A 22,188-nucleotide genomic window follows, 5' to 3' on the forward strand; every position below is an offset into this window, starting at 1 on the left:
AGGGCTCGCTCTGTGTCGCGCTCTTCCCGCCCAGCGGGGCTCCGGCTGAGCGCCCGGCTCCTGCCACTGCCTTGGGAACGCTGAGGGGCATTCGGGGACGGAAGTGAACTTGCCACGGAGAGAATTCATAGGAGACTTGTTTAGGCCTCTTGCAGACTTGTTTAGGCCCTCTTTAAGTTGACAAACAACTTAAAATCCCAGGCTGAATCGTGTGCTTTAACGTGTGGGGATTCCTTGAAGACGCTTTGTAACTCCCCGTGGTGCCGGGCCGGGCCGTGTCCCAGCGAGCACCAACACCCAGGAGCTCCGATGCATGCAGCATGGCTGGCACCAGGGAAACGAGTCAACATCCCTACAGCTGCCCGCTCTGCCTGCAGGGCTGTCACGCAACAGCAATGTTCCAGCAAGAACAGGCATTTTTACATCCTCAGGACGATGTGCTCTTGTGGTCCTGGTGGTGGGTCAGAGAGAAAAGCCAAATGTGACAGACTGAACTTGACTGTAGGAGAGGGATGGCTCAGCAGAGGACCTGGGGACCTGCGGTGCCAGCCAGTGACCGGGCACTCGGACACAGCAGGAAGACCCCGACTATCCCACTTCAGCTGGGAGGGTATAAAAGCCCAGAGGTTCTTTGTTCAGGGTCCCCAAGAGGCACCAGCTCAAGCTGCCACTGTTCCACCATGATAAAATTGTTTTAGGGATCCAGAGGTCTGACACTCTGCTACGCAGGACATTCCACATTTCCAATCTTTTGGACATTTAGGAGCTTTTGATTTTGCTCTGCACCCAAGAAAAACAAACCCCCAAATGTGCACAAATAACTCCTTCAGCATTTCCTCCTTTTATTTTCAGCCGATTTTTACAGTGCTATCTTCTCCTCATCTTCTCAAAATTCCTGTGCCTATTTAAGTCCAGCCTGGGATGGTGCACCCATTTTTAGTTCAGTTCTGTAGCGATTTATCCCCAGCAATCCTGCTGACCACACCCATTTCAATGCTGCAAAAACCTAACTCTGGGCTGCAGTATGTGAATCACGCTCTGGTGTGTGAGGTGGCAGAGCACCAGAGCAGGCATTCTTCAGAAGGGACATTTGGTAGATTAGAAGATGGGATTTGTTTGAGCCTGACTGCTAATGCTAACACAGAACTGCCTGTTGTGCTGCCTTGCCTCTTTGCAAAGCTGGATTTTGTTTGTGATTCACATGTGATATTTTCCTTTCAAGTGTGCCTATTTTAAGATGATTCTGCCAAAGTAGCTGTTTTAATTTGAATTCGATATAAAATCATCCAACAGTTGAGGCATATATATATTACCTGTATTTCAAACTGGTCTATTTTTATCTCTAAATGTTAGTCATTTACAGAAAAGAATAAAAATGTTTTGGAAAAGGATAGATTCTTGTTTAACTACTTAAATCTATCAAACTAGATGAACCGCTCATTCTGCAAACTGGCATTCCAGTCCAGATCCTAAGGCTGGAATCCAAAATTGTGTTAGGATGATGGCCCAGCTGTTCCTGTTTTATTAGATTAAAATGTATCGGCAAAATGTATTGCAGCTAGTAAGGTTTTGATTAATGTTTTTTTTAGTATGATTATATCATACTTCTTTATGTAAGTATTTGCTGGATGTAAGTATGGGCAGAATCATATCCTTATGAAGATTTCATGATGAAGTGTTTTTTCACTTAAAGCAATAAAAGCTTTGCCAATAAAGTGAAATTTTACTCTTATTCAAAGCACTTTAAATGCCTCAATCAATTTTCTGTTAAAAACAGTTTGAAGCTTTCTCAGCCAAAAAAGTCTAAATTAGGGCTTGATGACTACTGCTCAACACAGTGCATGTCTCTCCTGCAACACCTTATAGAAATACTTTGGTTACAAGTATTTAAGAGATCTGAAGGAAAATACTCTCTGCTATCAATAAGAGATCTTAAGATGTGTCAATCTCTCCATTATTACTGTTGGTCTTACTTCAAAATTTCTGAAAGGAAAAGCAGTTTCACAGGTTCAGTCAATATTTATTTTCTGCAAAGTGAAATCAAATATCATTAATGTAAACATATGTAATACATAAATATTAATCCATTAAACCTTTGGGGATCATGGCACTGAACTCATGGCAGTCATGTAACTTGACAATAATGTTTCTTGCCAATAACAGAGGATTCCAAATCAATAAACACATCTGAGAAGAGGAGAACCCTTGACAACATAAAAGAACAGTACCTGAAACAAAATGCTACAGAGAATGGTCACAGGGAGCCATTCTTTAAAAACTATGTAGACTGAACAACTGCCATTTAAACTCCTCTAAAAAAACCAAAATTATTTGTTAATAACTTCTATTACCTAAAGTTAGGTAGATCATGCCAGGTAGCACAAAATACAGTAGCTGGAAAATGCAAAATAATTTGGTAAACCCATCTAATGCTTCGGCAGAGCTGTGTAGAAATCAAGAAGGATTCTCTGTTCCTTCTTTTATCCTTTTCCTTTTTTCTTCCATTGCTTGTTTAAATACAGTTTTCAAGGTATTGTAAACATATGGCCCATTCTCAGAATTGAAGCTTGTCTAATAAAAGAGAGAAGTTTCAGTTCAGTTGTTAAAGAGCTGCCATAAAATGCAAAATGCAAAGTAGATGCACAACATTAAAAAAAAAAAAAAGCTTTGAGATTTATCAAAGAAAATATGTGTTTTTAATGGAGTGCTTAATGCTAAAGTGGTTTCCATTTTATGCTAACTAGACATAAAAATAAAACAGAAGAAGGAGAAATGTGGTGATTGTTCTAACAGGCAGATTTACAAGAGATGAGGAAGCAGCACAGTGAACATTCTGTTCAAGCTCAGATTTCATTGACTGAATCTGAGAAGAAATCTGAGTTGAGCAATAGCTTCACCTTGTCACTGTTACTTAATGAGCCCAAAGCAGAAATTAGTCACTCACATCCTGTGGTACAGGCCTGGAACAGAACTGACTTGCAGTGTAATTTCAGAAAATGACTTAATCTGATGGAAGGAATTCACATGGTACAGAATCTACCAAAGCCTTTGGTAAGCTATGCTAGGTGATTAGTCAGTGTCACCCTGTAAAATTATCTTTTCCCTATTTTGAAAATGTCCATGAACTGGCAGTGGTCCAGAAAGAGAAAAATGAGACTCCAGAATTAATGTTGTAGTGACAGAATTGAATTTTGTTGAGAATATTTCCAACCCTTTATGTATGTGATAATTATAAAATGTAAACCCTGAAATAAATAAGCTTCACACTGAAGCATGAAGGAATTACTGTAGCCTTTCTCACAGAGGCCTCCCTTTGTTGATTGATTCACCCTTCATGATTTAAACCAAGTAAATACAATAGTTATTTGGGATTACTTGCCTTGGTGAAAGCTTTAATAGCTCGAGCAAGTAAGGCCTCCTCCACATCAGCTGGCAGCACTTGCAGGTTCACCACACAGTGTAAAATACAAAGGATGGTCTGACACTGCTCCTGGTGGAAAGGAACAGCAGTTCATCAGAAGAAATATTTCCATAAAAAGCAGTTTAGCACTCAAATTTTGTTAACTGCTGTTTAAACACCAGGTTGTGCCTTCCTGTGCTGAAACCTTCATGTGCAGGAGTTGGTGGGGAATTCCCACCAGCCCAAAGAGCCTCTGCATAATAATTTCAATCACGATGGGAAATTCTTCTCCTGAGTGCCACAAACTACTCTGGGAATTCCTCATTATTTCTGGGAATTTCAAGATCCCCTCCACAAACAGTAGCCTTCCTGTGAATTGGCATAGGAAAGGTGAGATTTGATCTTTTCAGCCCAAAATGCTGTGCATGTTCAGGGCTTTTTTCCCCATCTTGTACCTCTCTCTGTCCTTCCAACTCTCCATCACCACTGGAAGCTGGCAGAGAGACAACTGAGCAGTGCTAGCAAGGAGGAAGAAAGGGAGGAATAATCTTTGTGGCTGTTTCTTCCCAACCCTATTCCAACTTAATTAAGGGGTTGAAGCATTTGTCACACAAGCAGCCTGCTCTAGGTAACTCTGTTTTGATCAAGATACTTGGACCAGAAGATATCTAGAGATACCTTGACAAGTCACACAATTTGATGCAGAATGAATTCTCATTCTGATTTTGAAAGAGAATAAAGTGGCTTTTTTAAAGTGCAACCTTTGCCTAAAGTGAAAGAATGAATTGTCAGATCCAATATGTACCTTCCTCAGCAAGTAGAGCGCATCCTTGGATACTGTGCAATTTTTTGCCAGCATGTCAATATCATCTCTGGATATAATAGGTTCTTTCAGCTGCTCTATCCATGACCACATCAAGCTGCAGAGAATAAAAGGATCTCTCTCGGTGCAGATTTTATCCCAAGCTCCATCTTGAGAATTCAGTTCTTTCTTAAAACAAAACAAAACAAAACAAACAAACAAACAAAAAAACCAAAACAAAAAACCAAAACCAAAAAAACAACCAACCAAACAAAACAAAACTGAAAATGCATTGTCTATTTACCTTTGTCAACATTTGCTTTGATTGTAGCAGTATTTGGCTCTTATGTTCCAACAAGAAAAGAGTTGTCCAAAAAATTTGTATTTTTTTTCTAGAGTATCAACATTAATCAGCAGTAATACAAGTGATTCTTTAAAATGGAAGGATGACAGCAGCAGTGCAGCTGAGAACCTCCCAGTACTCCACTGGAATACATAAACCAGCTTTGCATTAAAACTTCAAAGCAAATGTTGCTAAGAGGATTTGGGTTTGATAATAAGCAATTAAGTTTCTACTAAATTATTTTTCTTTTACTCACAAGTCCTCTGAAAAAACACTGATGAAAACCAACTCACACCTTTAAAACCTGTACTATTTCTGTGCCACCAGCAGCCACATTATAACCAGAATTAATGGCATCAATTTCCCCCAGTTAGGAAAGTAAACATAACCTGAACCTCCACCCTCCTGCTACAGACCAGAATGTGTAGGTGCATTTTGCTAGTCTGTGAAAGACCTGACCCCGGACCTCATATAAACTGCTATCCCAATGTACCATTTCAAAGCTCCACGTGGCATTTTTGCCATTCCAGGAATTCACTGAGGTGAAATATGCAGAGCCCGTAGCATGGATTTAAGTTAAAAATTACCTGCCACATTTCTACCTTCTGCTTCACTTCATCCTCTCCCAGAAATTCATTTATATCTGCAAGTGCTTTGGCTGCCAAAATTCTTCGAGCTTCCAAACTTAATTCTGACTGCAGAACAATGTGTGGAATTGTCTCTGACAGCTCTCTGCTACTCTCGTTTTCATATCCAATGGAAAAGTTCACTTTGGAAGAGGAAGAAGAGTCAGAGTCCTCGGAGAGATAGACTCTCCTGCCATATATATTGGTCTTGTGGTCCTTCCTGTGAGCAGTGTCACTGGCCAAGCTGTGCCTTGGCATTCCAGGTTCCTTGGGATTGTGCATGGACGCAAGGCCTGAGGAAAAGGTCCTGCTGCGTTGTACTTCTTTGATAGAGCCCCTTCTCTGATAGGAGCCATCCCTTCGTCCATCCAAATGAAATCTCCCTTGACTCCAGAACACGCACGTGTTATGCACTAATGTGTCTTTGTTTAATTCCAGCTGTGGCTTTGCCTCACCTGTGGCAGAACATTCCTCCCCACTGTTCTGCTTGGGTTTGTTGTTCACTAAGATCTGAGCAGGCACTGTCCAGGCAGTGTCATCCTGTTCCAAAAGAAACTCAGTTCTCCTTAGGTCTGACTCACTGTAGCTCAGACGCCTTCTCAGATGACTAAGAGGCTGAAGGCATTCGACACTCCTTCTTTTACAGAAAGCATCACATTCGTGTCCCAGGGAGAAGTGTGAGTCCTGGCTGTCAAGGGCAGAGGAGTGGGCGTGGGACGAGTCCGACATGTCACTGTCATGCCTGGCCAGCTCCTGCTCGAGCTCCGTGGATGCCAGCTGGGACATGGTCTTCTCAATCTCAGCTGAGAGGTCTGGGATGTCCAGCAGCTCTGCTTCTACCACCTGTCTGTTCTCAGCCAGGTCCAGCAGCAGCTTACACACCAGATGGATGAGTTTTGGCACGTGTTTGAGGTGCCTGCTCTCGTAGCCATGGAGCAGGTGCCTCTGGCGGGTTAGGTACTGGGACAGGGTGACCGCATGTGCCTTGGGCTCGCAGCACGCAAAGACATTGCGGAGAGGGACCAGGAACTGGGAGAACTCCCTGACACACAGCAGCTGCCCCCGGGTCTGGATGGAATTGGGCCTTTTGGCTCTGACAAACAGAATCGCTTGGTCAGCACTCATTCTGGTGGCAAAAACTAAGTAGCAAGCTATTAGAACACCTGGAAAATACAAAGACAGGATTGGTGAAGGAACTGTCAGACTCAAACAAATACTCAGTGGAAATATGGGATAGAAATTAATATAGGTGAAGACAAAGTGTCCTCTATTATGTGATGCTGTTACTTAAATGTAATTGCCTGTGAAGAAGCACACAACAGTGAAGCCCTGCTCACTGCACTGCAATGGGAGCTTCCCACAGCCTCTCCAGGAGTTCCACCATTCACAAACATGGGAGCAATGGGAGCTTCTACGCAAAGGGCACAACCAAAAAGGATTTGAAAGAAGCAAATGAAATTTTAGGTGCTCTACCAAATCTATCTGATCCAACAGTGAGTGGCAAGTTTGTGAACATGTTATAAATACTGGACAATGAAAGTGTACCAGGGGAATTTTTCCCCTCCAAAAGCAGCTGTCACATTTGAATGTAATGGAACAATTATACAGATTAAAAACTTCTCTATCTTACAGGTTTTTGGTTTTAATATACTAAAACTGATTTTCTCTAGACATTTCTCTAGACATTGAGGATATTTGGACACAGTAGTTTAGCACTTTTAACCATTTTATAGAGGTCCATCTTGCAATGACACAGAATCTAGCCCAGTTATTCCTGGTTTATTACCAGAGATGGCTGGAGTTTCTAGAGGAATCCTGGTGCTGCTCCTGCACAGGACACGTACCTGTCCTCCCAAGTCCTGCGTGGCAGTGAACAGCCACCCTCCCCTCCTGCAGGGCGAAAGACATCACCTTTACCATGTCAAGGATAGTTGTGAGAGATGCCACTCCATAATCCTTCCATCCAAAATTATAAAAATAAACTGAAATAAAAAGAAAGACAGTGATTTTCTGCCACACCGAATGTGAAAGGTGTAGTACTATTTGCAGAGGAGAGATTACTAATAAGAAATTATAGTATTAAAATTGCCTAATGGAGCTTAAAATCTAACTACATCTTGTTTGCAAGAGATTATTTTCCCATTTCAGTGTATGCTTGCTATTGAAATTTGATAGATACATGAAGCTAGCAAAGATTTGTCAAACTCAAGTTCAGCTAGAATGTAAAAGATGTAACAAAACAGTGATTCATGCAAAATTACTCAGCTATATACAGAAAGGGCAATTTTTTCTTTTCAGAAATAAAAGCACTTCTTCAGTCAGCAGCTGCTTTTTACAGAGAGGCACTTTCTATCTTCTCACCATAATATGAAAATACAAAAATACTGTCAGGAGCAGTGTCCTCATAATGAAACAACCTTTTATAGTCTAGGTAAGAAGACATGAGTGTACCAGAATTTGTGAATACAGAAGAAAAAGGGAACTGTTGTCCTTCCTTTAGAAACACCTGAACACAAACCCTCCATCTCTCTCTGTATAATACACAATCTTCAATAATGTGTTATTTGCTCTTCACTGTATTTGCCAGGTTTCACATTTTGTGCAATGTTTCCTACATAGCTATGTTTAACTCACAGGAATTCAAGTAAAAATATCTTTAAATGCCAAAGTCAATAATTAATGAGGAACAACAGCAGGAGGGAACTTACTGCCAGCTTCCATAAAGGCTTCAGGAAGGTAGGTGAAGCCACTCTCCTGCTCCAGGGGGTTCCCACAGCTTGCATGCTCCCCAGGACGCTGAAGGTTAATTATGGTTTTTATGCCACATCTTAAGGAAGGAATAGATGAGTCAAAGTATTACAGGCAGCCAAAATCTCATTGTCCCTTATTTTCTGAAATACATATTTATTCTTAGTGGAGAATAAATCTTTACCTGTAGAGCGTTAAAATGAAAGGATCTTTATCAACAATCCAAATCTATGTTGAAAGAGAAAATGGATCAGGAATTACACCAGTAATACTTACAATAAATAATGACTAAATTTGTTACCTTTCAAACTGCTCAATAATGTTGTACTTTTCAATTAATTCTGTTGAGGGTCGAGCCATAGCCAGGATGTTATCTGTTATCCTGAGAAATTAGAAAAGTAAATAATAATGTTATCATTAATAATTTCCTGGTTATGAGTCTTCCAAAGTAAGAATAGCGTTATATTCAAGAAAGAGACAAATACCTTGGTGATTAGTTAGAAATTACTTTTAAAAATTCTACTATGCCATTGTGTTAGTGATAAATCCTATTAAACTGATACAGATGGAACATCAAAAGACAATTACTAGAACTGCTTAAATGCCAGGACATAAGTAAAAATTCCTTTGAATAGAGATCTGGACCCAGATCGTTGTTTGTCCCTTTAAGGTTTGTGACTGCTGCTTAGGCATTTGCTGTTAGAAAAAAAACAGTAAGAATGTCAAGATACATTTCATGTGACTTTTGCTGCACATGAACATCCTTCTGAACACATGCCCACGTTATTTCATCTGCAGGAAATGCTTTTACTTTTCAGTTTTATTATTAACATATTTAATTCATTTGCATCCTAATCCTTAGTAGCCCAGAACAGCTTTTTAATAATTCATGACAGACGGGTATTTATTCTTTTGGATCTGAACCAAACCCACTGTAAGTCAACAGGAACCTTTCACTGTCTTTCCTGGGCTGTGTATGACAGTCACTACATCAGGTTCTAATTCCAAATCAAATTCTCATTATGTTTTACACTTAGCAGCTGATTTTTAAAATGCCCAGCTATTTTGCCATGTTGAGCTGCTCACCAGGAGGAGTAGAGCCCCTTGATGGCCTGCTCGTGCTCAGCCCAGCGCGAGGGGTTCTCGTACTTGCAGGCACGGCCGCCGCAGGCCATGGAGCACTGCATGTGCCCGGGGATGACGTGGCGCAGCCGCTCCCCCACCTTCGTGTACTTGGCCGTGGGGCGCCTCGAGCTCCCTGCGACACAGGCAGAGCCACGTTAGTTAGGAGCTCGCTGAAAAATATCACTTCAGCCTTAGATGGACTCACAAACACCATAAATACATGCAATATGTATTTCAGGCTTGTTGTTCAAGGAAGGATTCTGAGGGGAAAAAATTGCTTGCATTACTGCCAGGTATTTTTTCTGGTGAAGTTAGAGGTTAGTGACATCCTTTGCAGCTGAAAAAAGTCACAGTCCTCTTCAACCTGAAATCCAATATAGTTAACCATGTCCTTGGAGTATGCGTGAATGTCTTCTTCTGTTTTACCTGCTGTTTATAACTGAGCTGTTAGAGTAAAAAGCATGTATTAACACCTGAATAAGGAATCAGTGAACAAAACAGAATATACAAAATACAAGAAGAAAATTAAACCCCACTATTTTATCCACACAAAAAAAGTACTGTTAACAGAACAAAAGTATAGTAATACCGAGAAAATACCCAGAACTGCCATAGTCTCAATAAAAAGTACTTTACTTTCTTTTTCAGGAAAAGTTGCATCTAGCTCCTCAGGGCTGAGCGACGACAGAGCCACCATGACCCGGTGCGTGGACGAGGAGAGCAGCTCCACCACGGAGCTGCGGCGCCGCTGGCTGAGGCGGAGAAGGGGATCGGAGGAGGAATGCCTCCGCCCCTGGAAGAAATAGCTAAAGATGCTGACGGCCGAGCGCCTGCGGGGGGAAGGCTGCATGGCTGCGCGGCCCCAGTTCCGCCTGGCGCCGCTGCCCGGGGCGCTCTGAGCGCAGGGGAAGTTGCTCAGCGCTGAAGTTGCGGGAGCGGAGCATCCCCGAGCGCGCTCGGCAGCTGGTCCCCGGGGCTGAGCTGTCGCCATGGTAACGGAGGATGCAGGCGCTGCTGCCAGCCAGCCCCGGGCTGCTCCTTTCCACAGGAATTGCGTCTGGTCGGGACAAACTGTTCCACCGCTTGATGAAAATAGTTGCATGTCAAGTAGGTAATTTTCAAAACGCGCTGGGAACAACCAAAATGTTTGTCATAAACAATGGGAGTATTTAGTTCTTGCTCAATAAAAGGCATTCAGAACTCGCTAAGACACAAAATACTCAATTCAACAGAACAATCAAAATGTAGCTGGAGGCTCTGCCTCCTGAGAGATCTGTAAGGAAGCACATTATACTCCCCCACCTCTTGGTTCTTCATTCCACAGCCACCTCTCCTCCTCCACTTTGCTGCTCCAAAATGCATCATTAGCTGTGTAATGACTGGGATTAGTGTGTTCCTGCTGAAATGCTTCAGTATGTGATGAATTGTAGACTGTTTGCCTGGACCATTCACATCTTCTAACAAAACACAATTTGTTATCCAAAACAAAAGGCTGTTTTTTTTTTTCCAGGGCACAGTTTTTTTATGAAGCAAAGCTGTTAACTCTGCAGCCTGAAGAAAGCAGATCATGAGGAGGAGAAGGTGTGTCAGCTTCTGAAGGTAGGTATGAAGTGGCAAATTGCCTCCCACTTTGCTTCCAGTGTGCTGAGCAGGAGAATGAGGTGGCCAGAAAGATTGCAGCACTTGAAAAAAGCAACTGTGTACAGAATTATTATAGTGATGTAAAAAGCCTTTGTCATCCCAATGTCTGTGCATCAGACTGCACTGAAAGGGGAAAGCTGAGGAAATCAAGAAAATCCACCTTAACTTTGTCAATGAACAAATTAATCCCATTGCATTTTCCTAAAATACATTTGTGTTTCTTCTTCTACCACAAAACAAATAACTTGTACAGAGGAATTTGCATAAGAGGAAGTTCCCTTCTGGGAGAAATTCACCAGGCAAAAATCTGCTTCTTCCAGGCACTGACCAAGAACTGGGGTCCTGAACTTTGACTGCTGCTCCCCAGCTCTTACAGAGATGTGACAATGTTTGCTGTGGGTACCAGGCCTGAAATATCAGCAGTGATATCGTGTGAGGAAAGGAAAATGTTCAAAACCTTGACTCTTCATTCATCAGTGGAGCTGATATCAACAGGTGAGGAAACATGTAAATATGCTGGAGGTTGGGTGGAAGAGAAAGGAGATGAAAAAGGCTATTTCAAGTGCTACCTGTATCCACGAAATGTGAAAAATGTTTTCTAATTAACTACATTCCTTTCTTGCATTTAATTACTTTTCTCTTTCTCTTCCTAGAAACTTTTCAGTATGTATCAAATGATAGTGGAGACAGAAGTGAGGAAAATAAAAAGCTACACATCGTTATTTTCCTACTGAATCTAGCAGATTTGCAAACAAGCACTCACCCAAAATGGTAAGAAAGAATTGTATCCTGTACAAGTTTAAAGAATTAGAAAGGGGAGTTTTGTTGAAGGCAGGTTTGTATTTTCAGAGAGTTAGGCAGTTTCTCAACACAAAAATGGCATAGTTTCTTCCATTAAGAGATCTGACAAAATGAATATTATCACCATGATATGTTGATGAAATAATGCAGTTTGGTTTTGTTAGAGACATTTTATATTTATAAATATGGATAATATTTCTGGATTTTTAAAAATTTTGTGGGTTTTTTTTTTCCAGAATTGTTCTAAGCATTTATTATGAATGCCACATCAGAGCCAAATTCTTACCTGAACTCATATTTGCCAGATACACACTGCTCTCTATCAGCGAGGAGTATGGTTGCTCATTTTGCAGCAGAACTCCTGCAGCCATTGCAGTACCTGTTGAAACAATAAAATAATCACTGAAAACCTAAAAGAGAAGCTCAAAAAAGGCAGAATAAAGCCACGTGCTCCTGGTTATGGAGTCATTGCAGATTTGGGCAGTCAGGCATGGGCTGGTACTTGATAGACAGTATACAATCCATGGCCCCTCACTGCTCTCTTCCCTGTACTCTTGGGGTTTGGAATCACATCTGTCATGATTCTCCTCTAACAAGAAAACTAAACCTATGACTCTCTCCAGGCAGAAACAGATTTTTTTCTCTACTGTTATTTCTAATAGAAGGTAGGTCCTGCTCTGAAGACCTTCTATCTGACAGAAAGATAAAGCAAGCTGTAAATATGAACACAGTAATCAGTCTGTGATGTTTAAATAAACACTTTGCATGGCTCTTGAGATTCTCACTCAGTATAAGATCACCCTTCTGTTTCTCTTATCTCTATAGGAAAATAGCTGCAAGCGTAACAAAAAAGAGCAATTTTTATACCAAACTAAACACATCTCTGCTGCATCATTAACTACAGAAATTTTGCTAAATAGACAAACCTTGGGTTCCCAAGTCCACAAAAGCAATATTAGGATTCAGCAGCATAAACAGGGTTTTAAAAGACAGATTTGCTAAAAAATATATATATAGAAATAGAAGAGTCCTGTGGGGATTAGGTGATACAACAGGCCTGTGTGGTGCTAACTGCTTGCTGTTCATTGTCCAGCTTTTATCTCTAATTTTGCATAATTATTTTCGTAGTAAATATTTAAATAAAATTTATTCATCCAGATATGACATTATCTACCACCATACTTGAATAAATTATTCTTCCAACAATGCTAATGGATTTTATTCCACAAAGTCACCCAGTGCAGCTCTGTTCTTTTCAAGATCCTTAGTGGTGGGAACAGATCACAGATCCACATTAAGAACCCTTTCACAGAGCTGCACCAGTTCTCTCTAAGGGGTGAGAATTACATTTGTTAGTGAAAGACAAAAAGCTTTCTGAAACTTCAGAGATGCTCAGAAATGCATCTCTAATGTAAGTATGTTAAGAAGAATGTGGATCAAGAATACTTTTTAATGAAGATTAAAAGAGTATCTGGAGCATTTTCTACTCAGCTACTTGACCATCTGACTCTATATTCTGAAAAGTCAATCCTTTAATAAAGTACCTTCATATAATTGCATTCTGTTTGGAGAAGCTCCAGAACCTCTATTTTTTTTTTCAATGGATTTTGAAATCAGTAAGTGATGACTTCCATTATCAGAGGAAACTTTGAACCTAAAGAAAAAACTTCATTTTAGCTCCAGAATTTCTTTTTTAGAGTTAATAATGCTGAATTAACAAAAATTATTGGTTTCTATTTCTCAGAAAGTTCTCTTCAAAATTCTTAATAGTTCGTCCAGATAACATTTGAAAAAGATATCTCATCATACTGACAGCAGAATCACCACCACTATGACTATTCAGTTCTCCTATTTCCTTGCACTCAAATGATTAAAAAAAAAAAATTTAAAGATCAGGGATATTTCTATCTGAAATTATTTCCTTTTTTTTTTTTTTTTTACCCAGGAATCAGATAAGAACTCTTAACTGGAAAGGGATGAGATAGAGGTTAATGCAGAAGAGAATATACCTAGAGTATGACAAAATACTAGCAAGATTCTTCTAAGTGGCAGAGGTGAGCTCTGTGTTTCTTTGTTGTCTAACCCATTTTATTTCATTTATACAGCAAATCCGTAATTCCTGTGCTGCCGAACTGACCTGAGTATTTTGTCTGTGTCTTTCAGTTTGCAAAACTTGACTGACAGCTTAGTGTGATCGATGGGAGCAATTCCCTTATATTTACATCCAAAAAAGAAGTTAGGAATATTGTGACAAATGACTTTGCTGAGTTACACTGCACTTCCTCAGACAGGTGTAAGGTGGTAATTTGGGACAGGTCAGTGCTGATGTTCCTACAGAGGGGCATTACATTTCTGCACCAATAAAAAGGGTGCTAGAAGTAAAAATAGTGCTTAGGTTAAAGCTGCAGCTCTCTCCTGCTTTGCCTCTGTACCAGATATTCTTGGTTTTTAAAGACATTCTTCAGCATTTTGCTCATCTCGTGAACGCTCAGTAGCTGCGGAAGGCACAGCCTGGAGCGCTATTCCAGGTCGCGGTGCCATGAGCTGCCTGAGGATCCGAGTCACGTACCTTGGGGCAATCACGATATCGCCTTAATCAGCTCTGCTGCTTGATCTCTGCCGTGCATCCCTATTGCCATGACAGCGAAGAGGCTGCCCCTTAATCCCAGCTCCCTGAGCAAGTGAGAGGAACGGCATCTCCTGTGGTGGAGTCACATCTCTGTCCAGTCCCTGAGTGAGAGGAATGGTGTCTCCCTGCGGTGCAGTTCCACCTCTGTTCCAGCAAAGGCAGCGGTGCCATCCAGCGAGTGCCACCCCAGCTCCTGACATCAAACACCAGGAAATGTGCCTGTGCTGTCGGCTGGCAGAAGGCAAGAGCAGGACCACACTGCCCGAGGAATCTCTTGGAATTCTCATGCCAAGCACTCTGGGTATTTCAAGAGCTCCCCTCCAGGCATGGATTTGATATGCGCTTTGATGTTTGTATGCAGTTTTGAGTTGCCTTTTCTTTCCCCAAACTTTTGATCTGAACAGTTTCTACCAGAAGGGATTTTCGTCTCCTGTTGCACTGGATTCACGTGTCGCATTTGGAAACACGACAGCTGCCACTGCTGCACACATGCAGGGGTGCATTTCCTGCAGAGGATGCAGTGTGGGCACTTCGTGCCACTGCAGATGAGGTTGCTCTGGGCATCCACCTTCTCCTCAGCAGTGAAGCCTGTTGCCCACAGCCATTTCTTCTGGAATAAAGGCCCTGCTCTTTGTAAGGTCACAGGGGAGCAGCAGGGTGCCACGCAGGCAGCAGGACAGCTGGGACCTGGGGGGTCCCACGGAGCAATTCCATGCTCCTTCTAAAGGCCACCTTCCACAGGCAGCATCCCTCACTGGTTCTCAGGAGCTGGCTGCAGGATGGACCCGGCAAACCAGCAGTGGGATTTGCAAATGAACAACTTTGCCTTGTCACAAAAAAACATTACTTTCTGGTATTTCAAGATCTGGAAACCAGTGGCTTCCAGAGGCTGGGCTGAATTTTTGCTCCAGACTGAAATGAGAGGAGCAATGTCCATTATTGCAGCAGCCAGAAAACAATTATACGTCAAAAAGTGAGGAGACAAGAAGATGCTGGTCTCACTCTATCTTGGCAATAAGGATGGTTATTTAATAAATGCAATTGCTACCTTTTACTTCAGAACATGTTTTCAAACAGAGAGAAGAGCTTGCATTCCCAGCTGGAAGGATTCCAGTTAGGGCAGCATAGCTGCCAGCATGGACAGTAATCCCATTGTAAGGCTCCCCACTGCGCCCCTGTGCACCTATCCACAAATAGCAAGGGCCCAAATCTTTAATTCCTGTGGCTTCGGTAAACAAGGATGCCAAAGCAGACCACACACTTAAAAAGATTACCTTTGTAATAAAAAAAATTAGTACATTTTCCATTTAAAATATCAATATATGGGAAAAAATTAATTTAAACCTCAAATAGATTCATACAATAGAGGCAATGCTGATGCTTAGGTCTGTCACATGAAATTCTGAGGTTATTTTTACTGTTTTATTGTCTTCTAAAGTGAATTTGTTCTCTCCCTGTTGTAGTCATGTGTAACTAACTACCTAGCAGCCAAATTTTTAAAGGAACATAGTGAGCTCACTGCAGGTAGGGGCGAGCGTAGCTTAGTGCCTAAGCACTTGGCTGACACCTTTAAAATTTCCTGTGGCCTAATTCTGCAAGTACTTGAGAAGCTTTGCTTTTGTGAGCAGTCCCACAGAAGTCAACAGAATGTCTAAATATAAGATCACATGGGATAAAGTTTCACTGCCAAAATGCAAAATCATGTAAACAGCACTAATGAAGATGTTTCAGGCAGATGACTAAAGATAACTTAGATGATTAAGACTAAGTAAAAATAGGATACTGTAGTGAGGACTGGGTATATTTAATGAAGTGGTTAAGAGCTACTAAATTATAACCTTGTCTCTCAATTCAGGCTTTGAATCTGATGCTTTAAGATTGGCAGATCATGAGAGTTTTTAGCAAAAAATCTTCTAAATTGGCTGAGACATGGTTAGTTACTGGTGCAAGAAGCACTGGTAAATGAAATTGCACTTTGAATTACCACAGACTATCTAACTTTAACATTGCCAGGGATAACAAAGCATTTCTAAAGGTTTGTAAAAAAATTATGATAACTAAGGGTTTTGCTAAATGTGATTATTATGATTAATGAAACACAATGCATAGGTTGTTGTTCTAATGCCTGTACCAGTGAAAAAGCTCACTGGGAACAGACATTTCATGAATCTACAATTTAACCATGGTCTGGAAGGCAGTTTTAGCACTGAGCACACATCTTTCAGTAGGCACACACCTCAATTCCCAAGGTGCTTCAAAAAGCTCAATTATTTGAAATTTGAAATGTTTACTACCTGTAAGCAAACACCTAAATATTAAAAAAGGAAATAAACACACAGATAAAGGTCAGAGAGAAGACTAGGTTAAAAAATGTAAACAAATATAGTTTAGTTGTACAGTATTTACACAGCAAGATGATACTCATCAAGAAGATGGCATAAAGTAAATATATTAACTGTTCTACAAACAAAAATGCTGGCTCTGAGACCCTTGATCATGAACATCATGTTTACCAAGAGACTCTCATACTCATCACACTGACTACATGCAGAATAATGAAATACTGTCAGCAATTGTCAGCATTCTGACAGCACTCAAGTGCAAGTTCAAAAATTATCTCTGCAAGTTAGAGGATTTTTACATCTAATACAGTCAAAACGATAGTAAGTTTACATGAGTTTTAATAGTTTTAGCAATTTCAGTGTAACAGCTTACCTGTTACCCTGCAAAAAGAATGAGTGAGTGCTGATCCCTTCATTGCTGCAGTATCAACCACAAGAAACATGATGTAGGGCAGGCACGTTTTACAGAGAAGCTGAATGAATTCCCCTGGCGGTTCCTGTGGCTAATCGGATCGGGGATGCTAATCTGGGAGGAGCCAGCAAGGATCTTTTCTTAACCTAAACTGTGCGGGAGTGCCTCGGGGACTATGCAGATAATCATCCCTAAACTGCTTTCTTCGTCTGCCTGGCCTTTAAAGGGATTGAGGCAAACAGGCCGCACCAGCCTGATGTTCTAATTGACTCTCCCAGCTCTGCTCTTCCTGTTCACCTCATTTCCAATTAGCAACAAGTAAAAAGGTGTTTACCTGTGTGTCTACATGCACCACACAAACACAGAGCCACAGAGAGAATTTTGTGAAGTGAGATTAATTACATTGATAGATTGATTTTGAAATGCCAGGAAAAGAGAATTCGATAGAAATGTTCCATTGTTATCTGCATAAAACATTTCTTCTTACCCGGTAAAAGCACAGAATGTCACTGAAGTATTTTTAGCAAGTATAAATTAACTGCATTAATGTCTCAAAACCATAACAAAAATTAATTCATATAAATATAATCAAATGTAATCAACTAAAAACATAATCAAGTAAAACCTAAAGATTTTGTTGATTTAACTAAATACTAGATGAATAAAAATGTAAATAAAATAGGATACAATATCTTATTCTATCTTAAAAATAGATCTTATGTCAAAATCAATTTCAAACACTAGGTAGTAGCTGATGAAAAAAAAGAGCTTTCATCTATTCCCATCACCTCCCTGCATGTCTTGTTAAAAATCCCTTCCATTAATGAAGCTAGGGATTAATTTAAAATACCTCCCAATTACTTAGAACCAAAGTGTCCTTAAAATTAAAATCCAACCCAATCTGTTCTGTGATTCTAAGTTTGTGGGAAAAAAAAAAAAGAAATAAAAATGGGACTTCAAAAGATTTTTACACAATTTGGGAAAAGACACTAAGGTACCTTGGCTGAACAGATTGTGAAGCCTAAAATCCTCTTTTGCACACCTTTCTTTAGTGTGTTGGTATAAGTTTCAACCACAAAGGGACCAAGCAGCCACAGCTACCCCAGCCTGCAGCTGCAACTGGGTGCTTCAGAACCTCCAAAAGTGAACCCATGTGGGTTCCCAGAGTGCCAAGAGCTGGTGTCCAGTGCCACTGCTGCAGCAGCCCTGCCCAGGGCCAGGGGCCAGGCACACTCGGGTGTTGGTGAGAGCAGAGCCCCAGCAGAACAGTGAAGAGTTCCTGGGAATGACAGACCTTCAGCAGGATTCTGTTTTAGAAATGTAGGGCAGAAAGAATCAGAGGTCAGCTAGAATGAAATATAAATTTTACAGTGAAATGAATCTGCTCTTTGCATTTCGGCTCTGGTTTCAGGGTAGCCCTTGGTAACCTCTCTGGGTTAATTCACACAACAGGAACAGCCCCGCAGCAGCTCTCCTTGGTTTCACATTGTTCACTCCCTACAGAAGTGGCTCTAGAAATCTGAATCTATGAATTATGAGTAAAGGGATACATGTATTTTCCAAGTGTCAGCACACTAAAATGTGTTAACAAATGGAGCATCTGGCAAAACATTTTGTAGAAGGAGCTGGAGGAAGCTGGCATCATTTTAGTTGACTAAAGAACAAAGTGCAGCTTCGGATAACTAATAAATATTACTTAAATTCTTAATATAAGCATACTCTTTGGGGGAAGTTCTGAATGTTCACATTTGAGAAGCTGTCACTGACATACCTAAGTTTTATTTCCATGTGGGTAATATAACACTATTTACCTATTTGATTCCAGAGGGAGGTTAATCCTTGGAGGGTTTGGATTCCTGGTGCAACAGCCTCTGCTTTGCTGTGTCCACTTGTAGGTGTCAGAGTTTTGCTGGCTACTCATTTATCTGTTCCTACAGTTGTACTCCTCACTATTAATGACACTTTGTTCAGCTGAGCAACTAATTTTTTCTAGTGCTCTGCAGAATTTGGCTAATTCCAACAAACATGTTTGTTCAAACAGGACGTGCCACTGTAATTGAGTCAAGACAAGGCTTTGTGCTAACTGAGGGTGACTTTTTGGGAGAATTAACCTACAGGTTGAAATAATTTGCCATTTCCAAGGAAAGAATACACAGAGTAGGTGGTATGCTAATGACTAAACCAGCAATCTTCATGTCTCTAGGCTCGGCATTTTCCTGTTTCAATAAAATGAAGAATCCCAAGTCATCTGGAAAATTCTGCTGAACTATGATTGCTATTTAAAGATACCAACAAGTGTTTTAAGTAAGTAGAACAGGATCACTGGGCTTCTGGCAGCTTCTCTTGCACTGCAGGAGCTGCCTCATGGCTACTTCACAGCAGACATAGCAAATCCACCTGTCCCGTGACCTTAGGTAAAGGTTTATCAGATTAGGCAGGCAGGAAAGTGTCTAAACTGCCTCATTAGAATGTCTGCCACTGCCTACACTGCACTGTTTTCAGTGGTACATAGACAGAATCAAAACATCACATTATCCTAAAACTTAAAGCTGACTAAAACCTAAGATTCATTTTCATTTAATACAAACTGTGTGTTTGGATTCCTAGCTGGCTTTGGGCATTTCCAGCTTCTCCTTTTGCTTTTTGCTCTTCTCAGCATTTGGATCATAAAAATCAATTAATGTTGCTTTATTTTCAGCCTGTTTTGAAACTCTGCAGGGGAGGCTTTAGCTTTGTGTAACTTTACAACCATATACATGTTATTGAAGACTTTCTATAAGTTCTGCTTTTAGGTATTTTACATATATATATTTATATACATACACATAATTTTTTTTTCTGTCCATTAAGCATAATGCTATACCACCACAAATCAATCATAAAAACAAGCTCAAAGCCTTTGGCAGACCTCAACTTTACCAGCAGTGTTACAGTTGTGGGAGAAATGTACACATTTAGCTGCTTAATGAGATCCCATAACAGCAGCCCACCTGTGATCCCTGTCCTCTTTCATCATCTCTACTTCTGACAGTCTCTCTTTTCCTGTTGGTTCCAGTGTTACCTAAAATTGCCAGTAAAGGACAAAATGTAGTGAAATGTTAGGTAAAGGCAGCAGAGTAATATGAAAATTCCAGTTCAAAAGACAGTTCCAAAACTGAAGAGTTGTATCAGATGTTATTTATAGGTCATTCAATGGACTTAAAATGCAAAAGGTGACTACACATCTAGGAAAATAGTGTAGAACCACTTAAAACTAGATCTAGCTAGAAAAAGGAAAGCTCTGATTTATGAGACAACTATCTTCTCCATGTCAGAGTTCCCAGTTTCTAGACAACTCCTCTCACTTATAATTTTACTGCTATTACACAAAATAAAATAGTCATAATGGTATAACTGGATTTACGAGGAAGTGAAATATTTACTTAAACATATGGAAGAAATGCTTTTTGGGTCAGTTTATGTGTCCAGCCAAGCAAGTACATCATGAGAGAGGACTACATTGCTAATTGTATCTGAGGTGATACTCTCACAGCAGCTGGCCCTGCAGACTGTCTCCCTCTCTCACTTCATCTTGCCTCAGACATGCAGGTACTCTCTATGTCTCATATAAACTACTGATGGAAACAAGAGATGGAAAAATCACAGAATCCCAGGATGGTTTGGCTTGAGGGGACCTTAAAGCCCATCCAGTGCCACCCCTGCTATGGGCAGGGACACCTTCCACTGTCCCAGGGTGCTCCGAGCCCTGTCCAGCCTGGTCTTGGACACTGCCAGGGATCCAGGGGCAGGCACCACCTGAATCACAACCTGAAAATGCTTTCAAGCAACATGAAAGTGCAAACACATCTATTTCGTACACATTATTTTGGGATTAATTCCTCCACAGATGTGAAGCTCGGTGTTGCTCAGTGGTGTGAAGGACTCCCAAAAACACGTCTCTGAGAAAAGCAAAAGCAAGGGATCTGTGCAATGAGAAAACACTGAAGTCTAGATTATTAAAATATCAGGTAACCATTAATCTTTTTGTTATTCCACTGAAGAGTGTAGTGACAGTCTGTAGCCAAAAGCAGTAATAGCTACATCTGAAAGTTACTATGGAGTGTGTGGATTGACCTGTGCATTGAGATCCCTCAAGCGGGACTGACTGAGCTGCGTTTTTCAGGGTGACTGAGTGATGATTAGAGGTGGGGTACAACCACTGCAAAGCATGCAGACACTGTTGAGAAGGGGAAAATCAGTTTCCATTGCGCTACCCCGCTGTCGTTCATGAACCTCTCTCTCCCTGACAGCTATGGGCCTTTGCGAAAGTAAAACTACACAAATAATTTATTACACTGAAAGCATTTTGAGGTTGTGATTTAGGGGGTGGCAGCCCCATCCCTGGAAGTATTCAAAGCCAGGCTGAACGGGGCTTGGAGCACCCTGGGAAAGTGGAAGGTGTCCCTGGCCACGGCAGAGGGTGGCACGGGATGAACTTTAAGGTCCCTTTAAGCCCAGACCAGCCTGGGCTGCTGTGATTCGGTTCTGTCACTATTCAGTAGCGGGTTGCAGAGGGGCTGTGTCACCGCATATCCCCGGAGGACCACAGGCCGTTCTCGGCCACAGCCGGTGCCGAGCACGGCCCGGGAGCGGCAGGAGGAGCTCGGAGAGCCGTACGGGACCGCGGCGGGGTTCTCAATCTTTAACGGAGGGGCCAGGCCGAGCAGCGAGCGCGGGTCTGCCCCACAGCACGGGGTGCCCGGCGGGGCTGGGCGCTGTGAGGGGAGCTGTGAGGAGGGCGCGGGGTGCTGTGAGGAAGGCGCGGAGTTTCTGAGGAGGGCGCGGGGCGCTGTGAGGGGCGCTGTGAGGGGCATGGGGCGCTGTGAGGAGGGCGCGGGGCGCTGTGAGGGGTACGGGGCGCTGTGAGGAGGGCGCGGGGCGCTGCGAGGAAGGCGCGGGGCGCTGTGAGGGGCACGGACCCAGCTCACCTGCAGGGCCGCTGGAACTGCTCCGCCGGCACTGCCCCGCGCCGCTGCGCATGCGCGGGGAGGGACCAGGGACAGGGGAGGAAGGACCGGGAGCGGCGGGGCCGATCGGAATTGGGAATAGCAGTGTCGGGAATGGCGGGGCCGGGAACAGCGGGGTCGGGATTGGGAAACAGCGGGGTCGGGAATAGCGGGATTGAGAATAGCGGGGTCGGGAATCAGCGGGATCGGGAAAGGTGGGATGCGGGGAACGCGCATGCGGGATCGGGAAAGGCAGGAGCAGGGGAACCAAGAGGGATGCAGGGGAGGGTGGGAGCGAGCGAGATCGGGAAAAGAGAGCGTCAGATGAGGATCT

At 42.0% G+C, this 22,188-nt stretch overlaps 1 protein-coding gene and 1 long non-coding RNA gene across 7 annotated transcripts; one reads left to right on the forward strand and one right to left on the reverse strand.

Moving 5' to 3' along the window:
• Nucleotides 1-1,999: 1,999 nt before the first annotated feature.
• PTPDC1 (protein tyrosine phosphatase domain containing 1) lies at nucleotides 2,000-20,268 on the reverse strand. 6 transcript variants are annotated; one of them, XM_053953745.1, is made up of 10 exons: nucleotides 19,860-20,268; nucleotides 11,773-11,865; nucleotides 9,006-9,177; nucleotides 8,221-8,301; nucleotides 7,880-7,998; nucleotides 7,016-7,153; nucleotides 5,133-6,334; nucleotides 4,206-4,391; nucleotides 3,380-3,490; nucleotides 2,000-2,571 (listed from the first exon to the last, which is right to left on the reverse strand). In XM_053953745.1, exons 2-10 carry the CDS (start codon nucleotides 11,855-11,857, stop codon nucleotides 2,455-2,457), a joined length of 2,211 nt encoding a protein of 736 aa, XP_053809720.1. In that variant the 5' UTR covers nucleotides 11,858-11,865; nucleotides 19,860-20,268; the 3' UTR covers nucleotides 2,000-2,454. The 6 variants fall into 6 exon arrangements, 5 of the variants coding, with proteins under 5 accessions (XP_053809720.1, XP_053809721.1, XP_053809718.1 ...); XM_053953746.1 differs by lacking the exon at nucleotides 19,860-20,268 and adding an exon at nucleotides 13,624-13,643; XM_053953743.1 differs by lacking the exon at nucleotides 19,860-20,268 and adding an exon at nucleotides 13,031-13,121.
• Nucleotides 10,090-15,164, forward strand: LOC128794105 (uncharacterized). The gene is made up of 6 exons (XR_008432989.1): nucleotides 10,090-10,151; nucleotides 10,555-10,643; nucleotides 11,006-11,180; nucleotides 11,339-11,456; nucleotides 13,432-13,540; nucleotides 13,650-15,164. It is a non-coding gene; the product is annotated as an uncharacterized LOC128794105 (long non-coding RNA).
• Nucleotides 20,269-22,188: the final 1,920 nt, after the last annotated feature.

This window comes from Vidua chalybeata, chromosome 12, assembly GCF_026979565.1.
Source record: "Vidua chalybeata isolate OUT-0048 chromosome 12, bVidCha1 merged haplotype, whole genome shotgun sequence".
Taxonomy (NCBI): domain Eukaryota; kingdom Metazoa; phylum Chordata; class Aves; order Passeriformes; family Viduidae; genus Vidua; species Vidua chalybeata.

Coding starts and splice junctions, on each gene's coding strand:
- PTPDC1 (XM_053953742.1), bottom strand. CDS start 10,035: ATGGCGACAGCTCAGCCCCGGGGACCAGCTGCCGAGCGCGCTCGGGGA. Junction 9,178..9,680: donor AACTTTTCCTGAAAAAGAAA/GTAAAGTACTTT, acceptor CCTGTGTCGCAG/GGAGCTCGAGGCGCCCCACG. Junction 7,999..8,220: donor ATTATTGAGCAGTTTGAAAG/GTAACAAATTTA, acceptor TCCTTCCTTAAG/ATGTGGCATAAAAACCATAA.